This window comes from Cydia pomonella, chromosome 16, assembly GCF_033807575.1.
Source record: "Cydia pomonella isolate Wapato2018A chromosome 16, ilCydPomo1, whole genome shotgun sequence".
Taxonomy (NCBI): Eukaryota; Metazoa; Arthropoda; class Insecta; order Lepidoptera; family Tortricidae; genus Cydia; species Cydia pomonella.
In genome coordinates, this window is record NC_084718.1 from 15,949,735 (window position 1) to 15,971,816 (window position 22,082).

The following is a 22,082-nucleotide window of genomic DNA, read 5'->3' on the forward strand; positions in this document are numbered from 1 at the left end:
TCGACGTAGATTACCGATTTTGTAGCGAATTTTGCTCTCTTGCACGCCAAATGTGTCGGCCTGGCCGAGTTGCTGCAGAACAACGATCCTGCGACCTAATTGTCAAACTGTTATAAAGGGCCCCGCGAAGGCACAAAACCAAAAGCAACTTATTAAGTTTCGGTTTCCACTTAAGCCAAAGGCCGAGCAGTAGGAGAACCGTGATTACATAGGTTCGACTTCAAGCCACTCTTTTGCAGTTCGGCGTTAGGTCTTCTACTTTGTGCAAACTGCTTTACTTTCACTTAACATGGATCCAAATCTAATCTGTCCTCTCGAAGCTGGGCCTTCTGCCTTGCTCACACCTCGCCATCAGTTGTAATGTATGATAACCCACCGCGATCGGACGCTCCGGACGTTCAGCCATTCATACCTCGCCAGTGGTCAAATTCAAATGCTTTCTTCCAGCTCGACCTTTGGCCTCATCCATGCCTCATCCGTAAGCGCCGATCGAACGCTCCGCGCGTTCAGCCTTATGAAAAGCTCAGCCTTTGCGTTTAAAAACACTGATTTAAACTTTCACGATTTAGGCCAATCAAATTAGATCCAAAAAAAGCGTTTTGAGGAATTAATTCCCAGCAAGCTGAAAAATGTTTTAATACTTTCATTTCATTCTAAATGCGTGTAATCCAAGTTTGCTCCATCCCAGGGGGTAGGTATGCATACATTTTGGGATCCTTAGGAGATAATTTTTTCCTTTCGAAACCACTTGATTTTGAAGGACAGAACAGTTCGTGGATTAGACACTGGTAAGAAGGCGTTTTTGGATTTTTAACATGATTTTACCAAAAATAAAAAATAGGTTGACATTTTTTATTTTATACAACTTAGACTAGGAATGCATATTACCTTCAATAAATCAATATGTTTTATTGCAAGAACATAGTTAAATTACATTTCGGATCCTCAGATATCAGTTTTAATCATAATTAGAACAAATTTTCCGCCGGACATACCGTTTTCGATTTTCAAACAAAAAAAAACTGAAAAAGAGGAAACATTTTTGCACACCTCCTGGAATGGAGCAAACTCGAATTACACGCATTTTTAGGACCAAATTCGAAAAAATCTAATTTTATTAGCATAATTGTGACACATTATTATTTAAGAAAACGGGACTTAATCGCCTTTGATTAAGTTCTAAAATTACCTCCAACGTCAAGATAATTATGTCGACTTTACCCAGTCTTCTCCGAGACCATGGGGACAACGCCGTTTTTGAAACGTCGGGTCAGTGGTAATTTTAAAACTTACCCTATTAAGTCCCGTTTTCGTAAACAATAATTTGCTATTTAAGACACTTGCGGCCATTGGTTCTTGTCCCATTGGTTCTTGTTCTGACAAGAACCAATGGCCAATGGCTAAGCTCCTACTGAAGCTCTGCCTTTGCCCTCACATGAATGAGCTTCGCAGGAAAGCTCTAGATGTTGTAAAACCCTGTGCGGAGTACGGCCTATGCCTTTTATGTCTTCTCACACTTGGACATTGGTTGGCTCGCCTCCGGCCTTATCCGAAGCACGATCTTCAATTTGCTAACACTTGACCTTACATACTGTTGGAATATTACTGCTGCAGTACTGTCAATTTCCATGATAAAATGATGTGTTTTCTGTATGAATTGAAAATTCTATTCTCAGCAGTAATGCGGCAATAAATGTCACTCAATTTACCAAGAAAATTCAATGTAATCTTGATGAGGGGGCACCATGGTCTAGAAATGCTTAGGGCATCAAAATGTCTTAATCCGGCACTGTTCCTAAGTGCCTCAGTCAGTGTTTCGTCGTTGTCATCAAACCAGTCCTCACGTCTACATGATTTTACACCAAGTATCAGTGAGGCGGTGTCAATTAGTCTGGACGACACGGAACTCCAATTATTAATAGGGTCACCACTGTCATAATTTAAAGTCTGAATCACATTCGTGACCGCCTGAGAATAGCTTTTCTTAACTTCTAGAAATTGTAATTTCTCCACATCCAGGCGCTCAAATTTCACTCCTTGAGATCTACGAGGTAAGTGGAGACGCAGTCTTAATTTTGTAATAACTAGCCTATGATCACTCCAACAATGAGCTCCAGTGGCGGATTAACCGAACAGCAGAAAAAGCATATGCTAAGGGCCCCGCGCCTAGGGGGGCCCCGCGCTCCGACCCTGACCATGTGATTTCGGCACGCGGAACCGGCCAAGTTCATGTAGAACTCGCACTCCGTGGATCATGTACTATCACATTTTATTTACAGTGTATTTTTTCGTAAGTCAGTAACAATATTGATCAATTATTATTATTATTTGTTATTATCCTGTCTATTATTCTTTATGACGATACCAAATTTAGATAATTTTTAGGCTTATGCAAAGAACAAGAGCAGAGTTTAGCATAAAACCGAAGGTGCAGGGTGTCTCAAAGCTTTTGTGCATGGCTAAGCTGCAGGAAACAGCATAGCTCGGAAACGAACAAAAGAAGATACTGTGTTAAAAAGCAGATTAGTGAAAAACAAGGAAGGGTGATTTATTTATTATTTCAGTTAACAAATTGCACCTTACAGCTAATGCCTAATGATGATCAGCTTTGAGCCTGTAGTAGCTCTTCTACGGCTGGCCGGGCGCCTAAAATATGCCGAGTTGCTGCAAAGGACGTTATAAAAAGAAAACAGCGAGGCCCCTATGCAGGGCTTTGCATTCGCGTAGGCCGGATGTAAAGCCCTACATAGGGCCTGATACCCAAAGCATCCCAGCAAGTCGCACTTTCGAGCAAGAACTAAGGCGAGCAGCAGGCGAGCCGAGATCACATTGGTTCAATTCCAAACTCTGTTCTCCTACAATTCAGCCTTTGCATGGTGGCGCGGCGCGATAGAACACTCCGGGCCTCCGCCCTTATACGGAGTTCGGTCTACGGCCTCGTTCACACTATGGCATTGGTTTCATTCTAGGGTATGCTTTACTGCAGCTTGGTCTTCAGCACGGGAACGCTACGAAATCGGGTGGTCCGGGGGAAAAGCTCGTGGGGCTCAGCCTTCGGCCTTGTTTTTTGGCTTACTTAGCCATTAGTTCCCACTTCTTAAGTACAACTCACGTTTCACCTATTTTTACAAGCTTTTATTTAACTTAATAATATTGATGTTGTTATACAGTATCCCTACATGCTTTTACTCGTATTTAACATGCAATACTCGTAAGTTGTTTTCAAAATTTGCAAACTCATTTTTTGACCATTTGTCAAAATTTGTTGTTAAAGATTCGCATACTAGGGAAAAATCGGTGACAATACACTGTTATCGACCTGATCTGATGATGAAAACCGAAGGTAAGGAGGAAACCTATATAGAAGAAAGGAACTGTGATAAAATAACACAACTTCATTAAGATTAGGCTCTTTTAAAATGGCTAAATAAAATAAAAAGGAATTCCTTAAAATAAATAAATAAAGAAAATACTCCGGATTTTAAATGACGTCATATACCTATAGTTCGTGTCATCCACAAAGATGCGCTTCTTCCTAATCGCTTATAGTACAAATTTGCAACTTTTTGGCAATGTAGTAGTTATATCTACTAATTAATGTGTATAGACAGAGCTACTATACTAGTAAAAGGCTGCACAGCACACTTGTAGGTACTATAGCCACTATAGGCGATTGGGAGAAGGAGTGACACGAACTACAGACACAAAAAAAACATTTCTTGTGTAGGGGCTGCGTTAATTTTTCTTTTTATTTTATATTTATTATTGGTTGTTGTAGCTGCAATAGAAATACACACGTTATTTAGGTAAATTTTATTGCGATTATTTCCGAAAATAATAACTTTATAAAAAAAGCTTTTTGGAGACCGTTTTTATTTTTGAAAGACCTTATCCAACCATACGCCACACTATAGGGTCAAAGGAAAAAAAAAAACATTTTGTATGGGAGGTACCCTATTTTTTTTATACTTAGTTTTTATTTTACTGTTCTGTCGCAATGCTTGATTTATGTATCCATGCCAAATTACAGCTATCTAGCACTAACGATCACGGAGCAAACCCTCGGACAGACGGACATGTTGAAACTATAAGAGTTACTAGGTGACTACGAAACCCTACAAAATACAATGCATAACATGTTAAAAACTAATCGAGAACGAGTAGAAAAAAATTAAGACATGGTAAAAATGTTGTGATGGTACTGAATCCTCGGGGTGCGAGTCTGACTCGCACTTAATCATTTTTTTTTTCAAACCAGGGGGCCCCGCGAGCTATTGTGCTAAGGGCCCCGCGCCTTCTTAATCCGCCCCTGATGAGCTCCTCGCATCACTATTCCTTTTTCTTTTGTTTACGTATTTTAGTCAACTTTGTTTTATGGTTTTCATAATCGAAAACGGATTGAGATTAAGAGATTCATCTGATTATCGTTCGCTGCTTATTATTGCAAAGAGCATATAATCACTACGTTTTAATTATTGTTTGTCAAATCTGTCATTCTTTGTCATTGTTTGTCAGATCTGTCAAATCGTGTAGCTACCGCTGACCTGGCGCTAGTTATGCACGCTTAATGCCGCGCTACGATACGATCCGACCGGACCGGTACGTTCGTTTCGTCCGTGCAATTTTATTTAAACTTAGTGTTTGTTCGTCATGTTCATTTTGTTTCTTTCCTTTTTTCTGTTACCTTCCGTGATTATTTCGCACTCGATGGTCTCATCGGAAGATCAGCGCTGGAAGTCGCCAGCAACATGCTGAGATGAGGCCATTTCGTGACACTTTACTCTCACTATGTTCTCTTTTATGTATGTCTATTACTGTTCTGTGTGTTTATGAATAAAACAAATTCTATTCTATAGGGAGCGTGCATGAACTGTAGGAGGCAGCACAGGAGCCGTCAGGTTTTTGGCGCGAGGCGTGAATGTGATGTTTATTGTTCCGATGTAGCCCACAAGATGGCAGAACCTACTATGCACAAGAAAACACGTGACGTGTAAATGTACACGTTTATGGTTCTGATTCAGGACACAAGATGGCAGACCCTCCAACGCGCACGGTCCCTATTGCCTATATTTGTACGAGTAGCAGAGATAGCACTATTACTGTTTATCCTTGTCACAGTCTCAATTCTTGGGGTTTAAATAACCCGACCAAATTACGTAGGTGCTTTTTGGTGAGTTATCAGGAATGTTAAAACGTGTTTTTAATTTTGTCGCATTGCGTATTTTCTGTCTGGCTCATCTATAGGATCCTACCATCTATGGTCAAAAAGCTTTTCACATGAAGTATGTCAGCTGTCATAGAATAGACGTTGCTTGAAGCAAAAAAAGTGAACTTTATTTTTCATTTTCTAACTTTATTTACATAGTTCTTATTTATATTTACGTTCACATATTTAATTCATCATGGAGGTAGACGAAGACACACGTAACTTAGCAAACTATCAACCTACAGTAAGTGTTGAAAAATAAGAATACTTGTTCTTATACTAGTCCTTTCTTATGAATCTTATGATATGATAGTTACGATCCCTCCAATTCTAAAATAAAGCATGAAGTTATCCCACAACGTGAAAATTTAGATCACTAAACAAGCAAATATATTTTACTTTTGCGTATGTTTATTATACCTAAGGTCCTATGTCTCGTTCATTCAATACCAATACCCTCCCACAAAGTGACATAGTTGTGTATGGGAGTTTTCAGAGAATAATATACCCAATTAGTATGAGTTATGATGAAAAATCTCTCTCTGATTTGAATCTGTCTGATTTGTGATGATAATTATAATTAAGCATAAAATAAAATAAAAAAACTTTGTTTTAGTGTTCATTTCATAACCTATAAGCGATATTACAATATAAAAACCAGACAAATGCAAGTCGGACTCGCCCACCGAGGAACCTGTGGAAAGATATATTTATTTTATTCTATTTTTAGTATTTGTTGTTATAGCGGCAACAGAAATACATCATCTGTGAAAATTTATACTGTCTAGCTACCACGGTTCATGAGATACAGCCTGGTGACAGACGGATAGCGGAATCTTAGTAATAGGATCCCGTTTTACCCTTTGGGTATGGAACACTAAAAAAAGCAAAAAAATATTCCCTTACAGATTTTAGGCAAAATTAACATCACAAAACTGGCAGCGATTAACTTTAACTAATTTCGTAACTACCCAAGCTGATTGGGTACACTATTTCCTGAAAACTCCCGAATCTCACAATCCTATTGTTTATTTAAAAAATATTATGTACTTTTTCTTACCAGTGAAATATTTTGTCCGATCTATTTGCCATGTTATTAGTATATTTATATCAGAATACAAAATGGTTTATTTTAAATTTGGCCCTTTACTTACAAAGGCTACTTCAAACTAAAACTTGAGTATTTTTATCTTCATCAAAAGGTGTGCAAGATTCACCTTTGATCTTATGATTTTGAATCTGCAAAGGCCATATAATCAATAATATTGGTGATGATTTATATTTTTAAGTAAACATACCTTCACAATTGGATGCAACTGAAATTATTTGACACAAGCACAATTAATTCAGTTGATAAGTAGAGTCAAACTCCCATTGCAATTAAGTTTCGTTTTACATAACAAAATTCAACAATATTAAAATTTATCTTTTTATTTTTATAACATAATCATAGATATTATAGTATTTTCTGTCTGTTTCTGTTTTGGTATTTTAGATATTCTAAGCTACAAAGATATATATTTCTGTTCAAGGTATTTTTGTTATAAAAGGAATAAAGGATTGGTCTGAAACTCAAAGCATGGAATGAAAAAAAATACAATTGTCACCCTACCCTTCGCGTTTGAGAAAAAGCGGGTCCACTTAGAGCGAGAATACGCGCGAGGTAATTTCCTTGCGCACAAAACCGCCACGCCCGACCACGCTGACTGAGGCATGTCTACACTGGCCATTTGGTGTGGCCACTCGCTCTGTGTGAACCCGCCTAAAGACTATAAACTATAAGAACTAATCACTTGTTTACAGAATGGAACTAATGTGAACATCACAAAAAACACAGAAGTGATTGAAACAATAGATATCTCAGATTATCCTGTCAGCAACAAGAAAAGCAAACTTTCCAATGCCTACGACAAGAATCTGTGCAAACACAACAAACCTCTAACTGATTTCATAAACAAATGCCTATTCCTCGACCCAACCAATGGCATGGAAAAAATTATTAATAAAGTTTTACTTCCATCTTATGTAAAAGCTGACAAGGAATATAAAGAGTCAGATAAATTTAGAAGAGTTATTACAAAAGCATTTCAAAGACTGATAGTTGATCCTGATAGGAAGTATACTCATATGAGTGATATTGTTGATACTCTGAAGTTTCATGTTGAAACACCACCTCAGTCGAAAGTCTCTCCTGTGAAGAAGAGAGTGAATTTTATCACTCTTTCTACTAAAGTGTCAGGTAAAGGTTATTCCTGAATATTTTGGGTCACTTATGCTTTTTAGGAGTGATATATCCATAGTTACGCAAGAAGTAATTTAGGTGGTTCAAGGCCTTTGGGTAATAAGATGCTTAATTGTCATCATATAACCAAGATTTTAGGAACCAAATCTTTTCTACTACTGCCAGGCTAGCACATGATTGGCGCGACAGTATCTCGCGGCGAGATCGACTACCCGTCCCCCTTTAATTGACATAGTTAGAAAAAGACTTGTAGTGTATCTCGCCGCGAGATACCGTCGTGCCAATCATGTGCTAGGCCAACGTTATAAGTACATCTATAATATATGAGTCTCATATTAAGACATTCATTTTTATTCCAGTTAAACCCAATGATCATGATAGGAAAAGACCAATGATTCAAAGTAGCAGTAGAATCTGCCCACCAAAAAAATCTAAATCTGAAGTTATTGCACTGGACTGTGATGATGATGATGATGAAGTTATTCCAATAGATGATGAAGCTAATAAAAATAATATTAGTAATTTACAAGAGGATAGTAAAAGTAAATCAGAAACAGATAAAGAAAATCTAGTCAATGGCGATGATCCAATTGAAATTCAAGATAGTCAAGAGGTAAAAGTAACTGATGAAACAGAGAACGAACATTTAGTAAATAAATTAAATGGTGATAAATCTTCTGCTGAGAACATAAATGAGACAAATAAAGAAATAGAACATGAAAAAGAAAATTTGGGATCAAATGAAAACTTGTTAGTACCACATAAAGAAAGGATTGTTAGATTAGAGAAGCCTAAAATAAAGAAGAAGGAGTCTGTTAAAAAACCTGAAGAAATGACTGCAGTTGAGAAAGCCCAAAGGATAAAAATAATAGAGGCCAAGATAGAACAACACCATAAAACCATTGCTCAACTTGATTTGGAAGAAGTCACAGATGATTCTGCAAATTCGCCTTATCATAAATGTGATCGGTGAGTGTCCTATTCCAATCCTAACTTCCTTAGTAATTAAAAATAATATTAGCAAACATTTCTTAAAGTGCCAATTACATCGACACTATCAGGCCTGATATCAAACCCGATTTCGGGCCCGAAAAAGAATATTTTTCCCTCTCACTAAATATCAGCACATCGTTTACAATATTTGAAATGTAATAAAATGGTACATATGCAAAAATATCAAACATTGAACATTTTTGGCAATTAGTGACAATTATTTTTTACATTTCAAATATTGTTAACGATGTGCTGATATTCCGTGAAACGAAAAAATCTGGCCCGAAATCGGGAAGGGTGGATATAATTGGCGATTTACTGATGATGACATATTCCTGTTATGTCCCATATTAGGGACTTTGGCCTCGCTAAAAAGTTCAATCTTGAGCGGCACCTTTAAAATCTTTTCAATGAAGACCAGACCGGCTAGCATGAGTTGCGTACTCGCACACGAGTCTATACTTGAAGAAGCGAATGTATGGAGTGGAGTATTTGAATGTATGGAGTCGCGCGCGAAACTCTTTCTAGCAGGTCAGTTGAGGAGGACCTCTGTAGTGTGCGTGTAACGCCACACTCACACTCTTAAAGTAGCCTTATATATGTCGCAGGGAAATGATGAAAACAATTTGAACAAATCTCTGAGGGATTTGCGCATATCACGCACGATGTTAAAATGGCGAACCCATATCATCATTTCCCTAGAAAAAAATCAGTTGTTTGACCAAATCACTGACTCTGTTAAGTGAAAAGACAATATCGGCCAATAAACGCGACATGCTTTTTCATTTCACTAGATTTGTTTAGCAATTTGACAAAATCCCTAACCACGACAGTAAGTTGACAAAACGAACTCGAAAAGTCATCTAGTTTTATCATTTCGCTAAACAAGTTTAGTGAAATGACAAAGTCTCAACTGGAAGATGGTATGTATATGGTGATTTGATTAAATCTCTGAACTGGTTTAGTGAAATGACGAAAGCAAGTACCGAATACAACATTTTACTCTACAGTTAAGCAATTTGATCAAATCTCTGAGTAGATTAAGTGAAATGGTAAAATAAAATGTCATAAGTAGGTATCAAAGTTGTTAATATACCAGCTATTTTACTTTTGTCATTCTGTTATTGCTTTTGTCATTTCACTTAACCAGTTCAGAGATTTAGCGCATATACTTAAAAAAGGATAATATTTTATTTTATCCTTTTTGAAGTCGGTTTACTTTTCTTGTAAAAAGTTTTTATTAATTCACAGGTTACGAGCAACAATCGTGAAACTATACAAAGAACTATGTACTTTAGTCGGCGAGCAACCTAAAAGAAGGAAAATACATCTTCACATCGAAGAGGGTTTGCCCCAAGGCCCTATCAAGCGGCTCGAGAAATTCCTCAACAAACGGGCAGATGCGGAGGGCGAGACGCCGTTCCCGGACTTTAGCGATGTTGTTAGATGTGTGGAGAAAGCTAATGAAGTGGACGATCTGGGGTGGAGTAAAGCGAAAATTACGAAGGAAGGTATTTATTTATTTATTAAAATCTTTATTGCACAAAAGAACAACTTAATGTACAAAAGGCGCAGGCCATGAGGCATTCTCTACCAGTAAACCTTAAGGCAAAGCAGAAAAATTTGTAGGCGGTGCATTTGAAAACCAAAAAGAAAAGCGTTATAACAACACATAAAATGTACACACATACATATATACTACTTAGATACAAATAGCATTAATAAATAAATATAGATTAATAATATGGGAGCATCGTTGTTAATGGTGTAAGCGCCACCGACAATAAGGTCCCTTTTCATAGATAATGTCACATATATTGTTTAGTTTGTTGTCCCAATTTCCTGGTAGATGGCGCTGTTCCAGACGCAAACTAAGTAATGCTAGTTTATCATAGAATCTATATAAGAAACTGTCACATTTCAAAATAAATGATTGGTAACGTAGCAACTTATTCAAACAAACTGGTCCTTCGAACTGTAGAAGCGAAGTGACTTAAGTGACAAAGACAGTGCATTCGAAAGTGATCTTAAAGTACAGTAGTGTAGAGTCTAAAATCAAAGTAAAGGGTCAGTGATAAACAGCATCTAGAAGTAATTCCAGAAACCAAATGTCAAAATTGTCAACAAAATTACAAAATTAAAATTCAAGATTTCGAGAAGATTAAATAAATAAGTTATATTTACAAGCCTACGAGTCAACGCAGTAAATTCGCCGCTTTAAATCAGTTATATTTACTAGATTGGGTTTTATGGATTTGGAAAAATAAGATTTCGGAAATAGAATCACGTCAAGATTTTTTCACGTCAAACAAAACAATCAAGATTTCGCTGTGAATTTTACTAATTTTCAAGAATAATATCTCAAAATGTCTCAAGAATTACCGGGATTAATGGCTGAGCAAGAAAATATTTGTGAATTAATTCTCAAAGCGCAAGCGAACTTCAAGAAAACACCAAAAGCGAGATTAACAAGAGGGTACATCAAGACACGAAAAGAATCCATAGAAAATTATTTTAGTCAGTTCGTAGCAAACAATCGAGCCTTGATAAAAATATCAACACCTTCAGACAAAGCGAAATACGAATATTTCAAAGAAGATGTGTATTCAGCGTGCGAGGAAATGTTCATTGATTTGAAAGCAGAGATGACGGACATGCTAGAGGGTACTACGCCGTGCACGAGCAGCACTAATTCAACACCAAGCACCAACAGTGATGACGTGAAGCTACCGAAAATAGATATAGCGAAGTTTACCGGTAACTACCAAGATTGGACTTCGTTTTACGATATGTTTACGTCACTCATTCACAACAAACAGAACTTGAGCAGTGTTCAAAAGTTGCATTATTTAAAAAGCTAGTTGTCTGGAGAACCTGCCCAACTGTTGGATCATCTAGCTGTCACTGAAACAAACTACGAATTGGCATGGCTCACGCTACAGAACAGGTATAACAACAAGAGAGTCATTATTAATTCAATCTTAAGCAAGTTGATGAATCAAAAGAGAATTCACGCGGGCACTGCTAAAGCGATTCGAGAGATATTAGATACAACTATGGAGTGTCTTAACAAGTTGAAAGTACAAAACATTAATACAAGTTCATGGGATACACTTATTATATACATCGTTGTTGAGAAGTTAGACGCTGAAACACATAAAGAGTGGGAAGAAGAAGCAAGTAATCTGAACCTCACAGAGTTACCTACCATGGTCATGTTCCAAAAGTTCTTAGAAAAGAGATTCCGAGTTTTAGAGATGATGCAACCTAACCAAACAACGAACATGAACATGAAGAGTACCTACCGAAGCACCCAGAGAGATAATAACTTCACTGTCGAGTCTAAGTCATTTCACGTGTCACCAGCCATCAAGTGTGGATTTTGTAAGCAGAACCATTACTTGAATCAATGCAAAGAGTTCCAAGAGCTTACACTTGAAAAGAAAACAGAGTTCATTCAAAACCAGCAACTCTGCTTTAACTGCCTCATCCCTGGTCATGCTGTCCGATTCTGTAAAAGCAAGTTTTCATGTCAAAAGTGCGGAAGAAGACATCACACACTGTTGCACAACAATACGTACCAATCCAAAGAGAAAGAGCACAAAGAAGAAACAAAACAAGAGAGAGAAAACAAAGAATGCAATCGAGAGAAAGACTCTAAACAAGAACCCAAGCAAGACACGAGAAATAAGAGAGAGATAGTTGCCCATCTAACAACAGGAAGCATGACAGGATTGTTATCTACAGCCCAAATTAACGTGACGAACCACCAAGGAAGAGAATTCGTATTAAGAGCTTTGTTAGACCCATGTTCTCAAGAGTCTTTCCTGAACGAGTCTGCAGCTCAAACTATGGGCCTTAAGAGAAAGCGCGTGAACGGAAACGTATCGGGTCTTGATAAGATGAGCACACCCATCCGATTTGCTGCTGATATCGAGATTTCATCACGTCTTAATCCTGAAAAGAAAATGAGTATAACAACTTACATAGTAAAGCGAGTCACAAACATCATGCCTTCAGAGAAACTTACTATCGATAACTGGGTTCATCTAAGAGATTTACAACTAGCCGATCCGACTTACCACCAACCAAGTTCTATAGATATTCTATTGGGAGTAGAAGTTTACAACGAGATGATACAGCCTGGTCTGATCAAAGGCGTTCCAGGCTCTCCCATAGCTTTACAAACCCATTTGGGATGGATAATATCCGGAAAAGTCACAGTCGGAATAGAACGAGAGCGAGAAGAGAAACCATTCATTAGTATGCATTTAAATGTCGAGTTAAATTATATGCTAAAGAGATTCTGGGAGCTAGAGACAATGGATGAAGAGAAACACAAGCTAACAGCAGAAGAGATCAAAGTAGAAGAAATATATGAGAAAACTACCACTAGAGACGAAGACGGACGTTACATAGTAGATCTGCCAATGAAACACGAGCCACCAGTTCTTCCATCTAACAGCCGAGAGATTGCACTGAAGCGCTGGAAGTCTGCAGAGAACAGACTTAAAAGTAAACCTCACCTATTAGAAGAATACAACAAAGTTCTAGAAGAGTACATGACGCTAAACCACATGAAGAAAATAGAAACCAAAGATGAAGAAGAAAATGGCGTGTGGCTCCCCCATCACGCTGTGATTAAATTGGAGCGAGAAACGAGCAAATTAAGGGTAGTCTATGATGCTTCATGCAAGGGAAGCAACGGGGTATCCTTGAATGACGAGTTATTAATCGGACCCCCATTGTTAGAAGATCTACGAGCCATTCTCATTAGATGGAGAACATACAAGATAGCATTTGTTGCCGACGTGGAGAAGATGTATAGACAGATACGAGTAAAAGATGAACACACAAATTACCAGAGAATTGTATGGAGACCAGATCCAAAGGGACCCATTGAAGACTTCAAACTCTTAACTGTTACATTCGGAACATCCTGTGCGCCTTACCTGGCAATAAAAACTTTAAGGCAAACAGCAAAGGATGAAGGATCGGACTATCCAGAAGCTCAAAAGATGATATTACGAGATTTCTATATGGATGATTTGCTCTCAGGTACAGACGAAGAAAAAGAGGCTATAGAAATTCAAAAACAAGTTACACAAATTTTAATTTCTGGAGGATTCGCACTAAAGAAGTGGTGTTCGAATAGCGAAGAGTTTATGACAGCATTAGACAAGCAAGAAAAGAGAGAAGAAACGCAGACAGTCGAAATAAAACGCAAAGAGAGCGTGAAAACATTAGGTATAATATGGGAAGTTAAGGAAGATAAGTTGTTCATACCTAATCATATCAAAGATTCCCATGACACACCTATGACTAAAAGAAGCGTTTTATCTGAGATAGCATCAATATTCGACCCAATGGGATGGATCGCTCCAAGTGTCATACTAGCAAAGATATTTATGCAAGTTTTGTGGAAAAAAGGCATTTCGTGGGATGAAGAACTTCCGGCAGAACTACAAAAAGAGTGGTCACAGTATAAGAGAGAACTGCCAGCTTTGAAAGGTGTCAGCTTAGATCGATGGATGCACACTACGAGTAAATCAACTCTTGAACTGCATGGATATGCAGACGCTTCAGCATTAGCTTATGCGGCAGTTATATACTCGAGAGTTATAGACGAAGAAGGAGAAATTAAAGTATCCCTCGTGACAGCAAAAACAAAAATCTCGCCGATTAGAAAAGTTTCCTTACCCCGTTTGGAATTACTGGCTGCTACATTATTGAGTAATCTTTTGAAACAAGTAGCTGAGTCACTAGATGTGCAACTTGACAACGTATACGCTTATTCAGATAGTCAAGTGACTTTGGCTTGGATACACGGAGATCCAATGAAATGGAAGCCTTTTGTAAAGAATAGAGTCATAGAAATCACGCAGATACTCGATGCTAATCACTGGTTCTATGTAAACACTAAGCAAAATCCTGCTGATCCTGCTTCAAGAGGAGTGATGCCTTCCAAACTAATGTCCACAGAGATATGGTGGAACGGATCTGCAATGCTGAAAGAGAAAGAAATAAGATTAAAAAAAGGAACTCCACTAGATACAGCAATAGAAAAGAGAAAGAATATAGTAACTATGGGAGTAACCAATGAGAATGAAGAACAACTTACCTTATTGAAGAAGTTTTCGTCACTGGAGAAACTTACACGTGTTATTGCATACTGTAGACGCTGGCTAAGAATTATAGAGAGAAAAGTAAGTTACCTTCTTACCTGACATACGAAGAAAGAAACGATGCACTTACTATATGTATTAGGATGTCACAAGAAGTAGAATTTTCGGAAGAGATAGAAGACCTGAAAAGAGACAGAAACTTAAAATCTAAAAGCAACCTCCTAGCTTTATTACCTTTTCTTGACGATAAGAGCATCCTAAGAGTCGGCGGTAGATTGAAGCACGCCGATATGGAATTCATACGAAAACACCCGATAATTATTTCAAAAAACAATGTATTACTTCCGTTAATATTGAGAGAAGCTCATGCCAAAACACTACACGGTCCTCCGCAAATGATGATTACATACTTACGAGGCAAATATTGGCTGATAAACGCAGCAAATAGCGTTAAACGTTTTGTACGGGAGTGTGTTACATGTATAAGACAGAATGCGAAGAACAAAAAGCAAAAAATGGGAGATTTACCCGATTCCAGAGTAAGACGATGCAGACCATTCCTAATCACCGGAACGGATTTTGCGGGTCCAATAAATGTCAAAATGAGCAAAGGCAGAGGTGCCAAGTCTTACAAGGCCTACATATGTTTGTTCGTTTTTATGTGCACAAAGGCACTACATATTGAAGTTGTAAGTGACATGACAACACAAGCCTTTCTAGCGGCATTTAAAAGATTTGTGTCAAGACGAGGCCATGTGGTAGAAATGTGGAGTGATCACGGAACTTCATTCATTGGCGCTGAGAAAGAGTTATTGGAAATGTGGAGTCAAGGAAAATCCAGTGTTCCAGATGAGTTTATTTCCATGCTAGATAGAGAAGGGACGAAATGGAAATATATTCCTCCAGGCGCTCCCAATTTTGGCGGATTATGGGAGGCAGGTGTCAAGTCGACCAAATACCACCTGAAACGAATAGTTGGAGATACTACGCTAACATTTGAACAACTAAGCACGGTCCTGGCAGAAATTGAAGCATGTCTAAATTCTAGACCCATTTCGCCCATCAGCGATCATCCGGACGATTTGAACCCCTTAACACCTGGTCATTTTCTTATCGGAGAACCAACTAATGTCATACCATCTGAAGATCTAATAGATGTGAAGATAAATAGACTCGATCAATGGCAATTAACAACCAGAATGGTACAAGATTTTTGGCGAAGATGGCAATCCGAGTATTTAAGTAGGATGCAACAGAGGCCTAAATGGAGACAGCCTACTCGAGAATTCCAAGAAGGAGATTTAGTGCTAATAAAAGACTAGAGGCTTCCTCCTGGACGTTGGCCTATGGGAAGAATTATAAAAAAATACCCTGGAAAAGACCAACTTACCAGAACTTATGATCTACGAACCTCGTCAGGAGTATTGCAACGTTCAATAACCAAATTATGTCCTTTATTATGTGATGTAGAAAATTAGTTTGCGTCCGTAATAAGTTGTTATTTTGTTTAATTATGTTCAAGTTGGAACATTGATTCATTTTATTATTTTCTAATGACGTCACGTCATTTAAGGCGGGAGTATGTTTAGTTTGTTGTCCCAATTTCCTGGTAGATGGCGCTGTTCCAGACGCAAACTAAGTAATGCTAGTTTATCATAGAATCTATATAAGAAACTGTCACATTTCAAAATAAATGATTGGTAACGTAGCAACTTATTCAAACATATATATTTATAAAGATACAATTCAACTTGTCAGTCAGATACCTAATTCTTCTTTATACTACCAGCAAAGAAATCACGCACAGATGTATTATTTTTAATATTATAGTTCTCCCAAGAATGCATTATCTGCTTTTGTTCATAAAATTGTCTACACAGTAACTGACATGAATCAGCAACGCAAAAATAATCAGTGACGTTCAGTGACGTTAGGCTTTGCGCAAGTTAATTTGCAGTACGCGTACATTTGCTTTTATACGTACAGGGGAAGGATCAATGTAAAAGTCAAAACATGGCAAAATTATCTTGAAGGATGGGATTATGTAACATGAATATAACCTACCTTGGCCTGTCAAGTGCCAGATTTCATTTATATCAACACGAATTTGTTTTGGTTTTCAGCTCAAGCAATATTCACGTACTGTGGTCGCGCGCTTCAAAAGAAGCGTCAGCAACGCGAATGGAAACATCTCCGCGCCATTGCGAGACCGGAGGAGTTCGAGGCCGATCCCGCCGAGACTGACATGGAGCTGCAGGCGAGGCTCGAGGCCAACCGGCGCATCGCCAGCCAGCGAGAGGACGAAGTTTTTAAAAAGTAAGTGTTCTCTTTATGTGTGCGTGCCACACTGACACCGATGTATATCCAGGTACCTGGATCTCTTCTCCTCTTCATCTCAGTATATTCGCGTCCACTGTTGAACATATGTCTCTTTCATGGGTTTCCATGTTGTTCTGTATGCGGCGGTTCTATGCCAGGTCGGCCCTGCCGTCTTTCCGATATTGTCCTTGATCTACCAGTACTTAGTAATAACTAATAAAGTTAGTATTGGATTACTAGATTTCGATATTGATGTTGCAGTTTCGTTACTCTATACGTTTCGTTTACAATAATAATCTGAATCGAAATAGTAGTAGTAACAAGTAGTTAGAGAGGACTTGAGCAGAGGCGGTTATCGCACTGGCGCCGCTTCCGGCTTTGCATGTTTGTAGCACTATCTGGCTTCCACACCGACGCGCGACGCCGCATTCGAAAACATTCTGATAGTGAAAACGCATGATTTTTAACCCTTTGCCTTACGCAATCGTCGTTTCATCGTGCATCATTCCGACAACGTTCACGATGACGCGCTGGACACGATAGGCAATATAATAATAGGCAACGGACGAACACCGAATTAGTTCTTTATAATTGTTTGGCCGGGATTTATTTGTAATTAAGGCGGAATAAACCAGTCCGCATTATTATTTCTACGTCCACTAGGACCCCTAACATGTGGCGTTCCAAAAGTTAACAGCTCAATCTAATCCAAAATTTTGTTACAGATTCACGCAATTGGATGACGTACCAGAACCAGCGGCTTCAACAAGCTTCTCAATAGAAGAACCTTCAGGACACGAAGATCGCACAAGTGATGAAGAAACTGGAAAATCTCACCCTGCAGGCCTAAAGGAAAGTGATAATAATGATAACGTCACTAGTAATGTTAACGAAACTGAAGTTGTAGTGAAACAGGAACCAGAGGAAGTGCCGATAAAGATTCAGTATCAGGGTGATATAAGTCTGGTTATAAATATATCGGACTCTGAGAGTGAAGATGAGTATGGTGTTTTGACGTTTTAATGCGTCATTCGGGTTGAACCCATCATAATTAAGCTGTTGTGAAAGAGAAATGTTCCTATATTTGAAACGTTCAAATCAGATTTGATGCCTTGTACTGAAGAATGTATCAAATGTGTCAGAGGGTCTACCGTCAAGATCGAAAATCTATGGCTGTTGCATATTCGAGCGACAGAGAGGAAGTTAAATGTTTTTCGATGTGGGTGATAGGACCTCTGTTCCTATTTTTTTACTCGCTACGCACGATATGTTTCGGGAAGCTGTCTCCATTTTACAAGCAAAGTGCTGAGACCTGCTCGCGCTTCTATGACGTTGAACGAAAGTTAAGGATGATTCACGTAAGACCGGGCCGGGTCCTCGGGATTCCTGCGCTTACTTTTCTATGACAGGTGATCACGTGATACTTTTCAGATTCCTGCGCTTACTTTTCTATGACAGGTGATCACGTGATACTTTTCAGATTCCTGCGCTTACTTTCCTATGACAGGTGATCACGTGATACTTTTCAGATTCCTGCGCTTACTTTTCTATGACAGGTGATCACGTGATACTTTTCATAGAAGACGAAGCGCCGGAAATTCGGACCCGGTCTAACGTGAGTCATCTTATAATCAGTATTTCTTTTTAATGTCGAAGGTCAAGGCCGTTTTTATACACACGGGGGCCTTGGGCACTCAGGAATAGGGGGCCCTATTAAAAACCCCGTTGGACTGTAAAAAAACGGCGTTTAAGATCTTTCGGGGCCCCCGTGAGGTTGGTGCACGTGCCCAGAGTGCCCAATGGGAAAGAGGGGCCTGTCGAAGGTGGAAAATAACGGTAGTCACGTAGTCTATTATGTTCTAGACATCCTTACCCCTTTTTGAGAAGTGAATAGGAGCTAGTCTTTTGTAATCATAACTATTATTTTTACACATTTATGCTTGTTTTTTTTTCTTATTGTTTTTACTGTCACTTTCGCAATGTTGACTTCTGTCCCGTCTGGTTGACCCCAGGATTTGCTATTTAACTGTCAAGATTAAGTACGATTCCCACCGAACGGGCGAAGTCGGGCCGCGTCGGAGCGTATTCAAATTTGTACGGCCGCAAGCCGGTCGGCTCCTCGTGGATGCGGACGCTTCCGGACGGACTCCATCGTGTCTGCCATACAAAATGTATAGGTACATCGAAAATGCGCTCCGACGCGGCCCAACTCCGCCCGTTCGGTGAGAAACGTTTTTTAGGGTAATATAGAGCTGCAGCAGAACAAATAGATTGTGTCATTGACTCGTATTGTTATGTCATTAAAGGTTAGAATTGGATGAGGCGCTAAACGTCACATTTTCATAGAAATTTGACCTTAGTGATGGCATTGCCACACGTTGTCATTGAAAATGCTATACAGAGTTCTAGTTCGTGTCATCCACGATGGCGCGCACATTTGTCAAATGTAACCTTTAACGACATGACATTACGAATATTAAGAGTCAAGGCACGCGGCGTGGTGAATGACTCGATCTATAGCCTAAAGCTTAATCCTACTCTAGATTGTCTTACATAAAAGGCCTTCTAAAAATTAAACCGAACTTAGTTATACACAGAACAGATGTATTTTTCAATCTGTTACGACGCCACACTGTTTGTGCATGCAAAGAAAAATTCGCGACCTACGTATTGTTTTTGAGGCCTTACGAGACTCCGTAACCGCCTTGTACAGGTTTTAAGGGGGGAGAATCTGGGGGTTTGAAAAACACACAGCATGGTATTGTATGTAGTGTTGTGTATGTGTGTGTGGGCCGGGGAGGTCGTAATCATTTTAGGTTAGCATTGAGAAAGTTAATCGAGAATAAATTCAAGAAGGGCTCGATAATTTGTTCTTAAAACCTGCTCAACAGCTGCTTTCTTGACTGTATATTGTTTTAATGTATGTTACTGCCTGTTATATATTTTTTTACTTTAAGGCTGAGCTACTTTTAGTTCCCGAAGGTTATTCAAATTATGTTGTTAGGATATTTTATTGTGATTAATACTTAAAGGACCATGGGCAACTTTGTATGGAGCCTGGACCCAACGCCAACAGAAATGAGAGTAAGGTCATTAGATAGGTATTTCTATGCACTTCATTTTGTTCTATGGGCACCAAGCGGAATTCCATTGCAGAACTGAGATATTGGTATTTTAGCCAAAATGTCGTCACCCTTATTACCTAGGCAATAGAGTCCAAGTAAGTAAATTAATTACTGCAGGGTAGATGTTCGCGCACCGCCGGGCGAGCACACTGAATGATTTGCCGCGCTGGCCCGGCGGTGGACTATATTGCCTAGGTAATAAGGGTGACGACATTTTGACTAAAATACCAATATCTCAGTTCTGCAATGGAATTTCGCTTGGTGCCCATAGAACGAAATGAAGTACATAGAAATACCTATCTAATGACCTTACTCTCAACTCTGTTGGTATTGGGGCCATTTTGACGCATAGTCCTTTAATTAGAAATGTCGTATTGATTACAAATTATGATGTTCAATCACTTGCTTAAATAATGGTGCTTCCACTTTGATTGTTATAAAATGTTATATAACACGGAGTGACAGGGACAACATAATAAATTACTATCAATATTATCACGATGTCCCTGTTCTGTATTTTATGGATGTTGTATACGTCTACCACTAAGGTAAGGTAAGGTAGACCTTTAATTAATGTGAAATAGCCTCGTAAGGCCCAAGGTCCTACCTATAGGACTTATTCAGTTCGATTAAATTTAAATCATATTCAATTAGGACAGAGTTGCATTTGTTTTGTTTCGTGCAATTTTCAAACAAAATAAAATCAACTGTATTCCGTGCACTATAGGTTCAAATTCCAGTGGCAAATTTTGGATTTTTCATTTCTATGGCTGGGCCTTAAGAGGATATATAATGTCTGTGAATAAAAAATATATACTATAAATGTTTTGTATTGATTTGAAGTTTCTTTTGCAAGGACGTTACAGGGAACAGACGGGAAAGATTCATATGAATGCACCTATTCCTGTATATATATTCTCGTCGAATATATACAGCCGGCATAAGATGTAAATTAGTTTGTTGAATTCCCATTTGTCGCCGCCCCATGTGTGATGGGAATTCCCCGAGGGGAATGAATGATTTTGTTCCCGCCGGCCACAGATAGAAATTTGTGCATTTCCAATTAACCTTGTGGTGATTAATTAAATTTGTGGGAACAAATGGGTATACACCTACAGTTTTTGCCAGAGACTGTCTCATTTCAAACAGACCGAGAGAATCTTACTGTCTTTGCCTTACGGTACCTACTACTAGGTAATAGCACCCCAAATAATGTTTTTGTTTGTATTTACTGGCTATATTGGTATTCAATTTGTAACACGTCCGTACTCTTCAATATGACGATACGGCCCAAAAGTTAGTCATATTCCATAGACACCTCCAGGCTTTCAACTTTATTTTTTGTAAAAGATAAATAATGCCGATAGAGCGAAGTATCCCCTACTTTTATATACATTTTTTTTTGTCTACATTTCTTTGATTCCATGGTCTATTTCAGATATACTAAACCTTATTAAATAAGGACCATGTATTTATCAGAATGATCTCCAACCGCGAAAAATGGCTAGAAATCGTACGGCAAGTAACATCTGCGCCTGATTTCAGCAGTTGACCACGACACTCTGCAGAGTACAACGACGACCATTACGCCGTTTACGTTTGAACATACTATCTAAATAATGTGATGGGTGGTATTAAGATTCAAGAGTTAGGAATGTTGAGATCCGTCGCCGCACCAAGGTGCGTGCAAGACGTGGGTTGCGTCGTTACCAAATTAAAATGGAGTTGGGCGGAACATGTTGCCAGGTAGTGATGGCAGGTGGGGCAAAATATTATCGAGTGGCTGCTTTCGGATGAAAGAAGCCCCTGGCGTCCGTTGGCTCGTTGGGTGGATGACATTCGGAAGATAGCGGGTCACTTCTGGATGAGGTTAGCTCGGGACCGGGACAAGTGGCGTACTAGGAGAGAGGCCTATGCGCAGCACTGGGCGATAAAGGGCTGATGATGACCAAGATCCTAGGTAGGTGACTTATAAAAGCATGCCTGGCCTATCACTAACTTCTCTGTTGGGTACTATGCAAGATCTCAATTCTACCTATGAAGCTTGGTTGGATTTGTTGTCATAAGAAGTA

The 22,082-nt window shown here is 38.8% G+C and overlaps 1 protein-coding gene across 1 annotated transcript; it reads left to right on the plus strand.

Annotated features, from left to right (window-relative positions):
- Positions 1-5,118: 5,118 nt before the first annotated feature.
- Positions 5,119-20,587, plus strand: LOC133526581 (uncharacterized). Its single transcript, XM_061863266.1, has 6 exons — positions 5,119-5,450; positions 7,010-7,445; positions 7,808-8,417; positions 9,693-9,952; positions 16,690-16,882; positions 17,611-20,587. The coding sequence occupies exons 1-6, from the start codon at positions 5,403-5,405 to the stop codon at positions 17,906-17,908; spliced, it is 1,845 nt and encodes a 614-aa protein (XP_061719250.1). The 5' UTR covers positions 5,119-5,402; the 3' UTR covers positions 17,909-20,587.
- Positions 20,588-22,082: the final 1,495 nt, after the last annotated feature.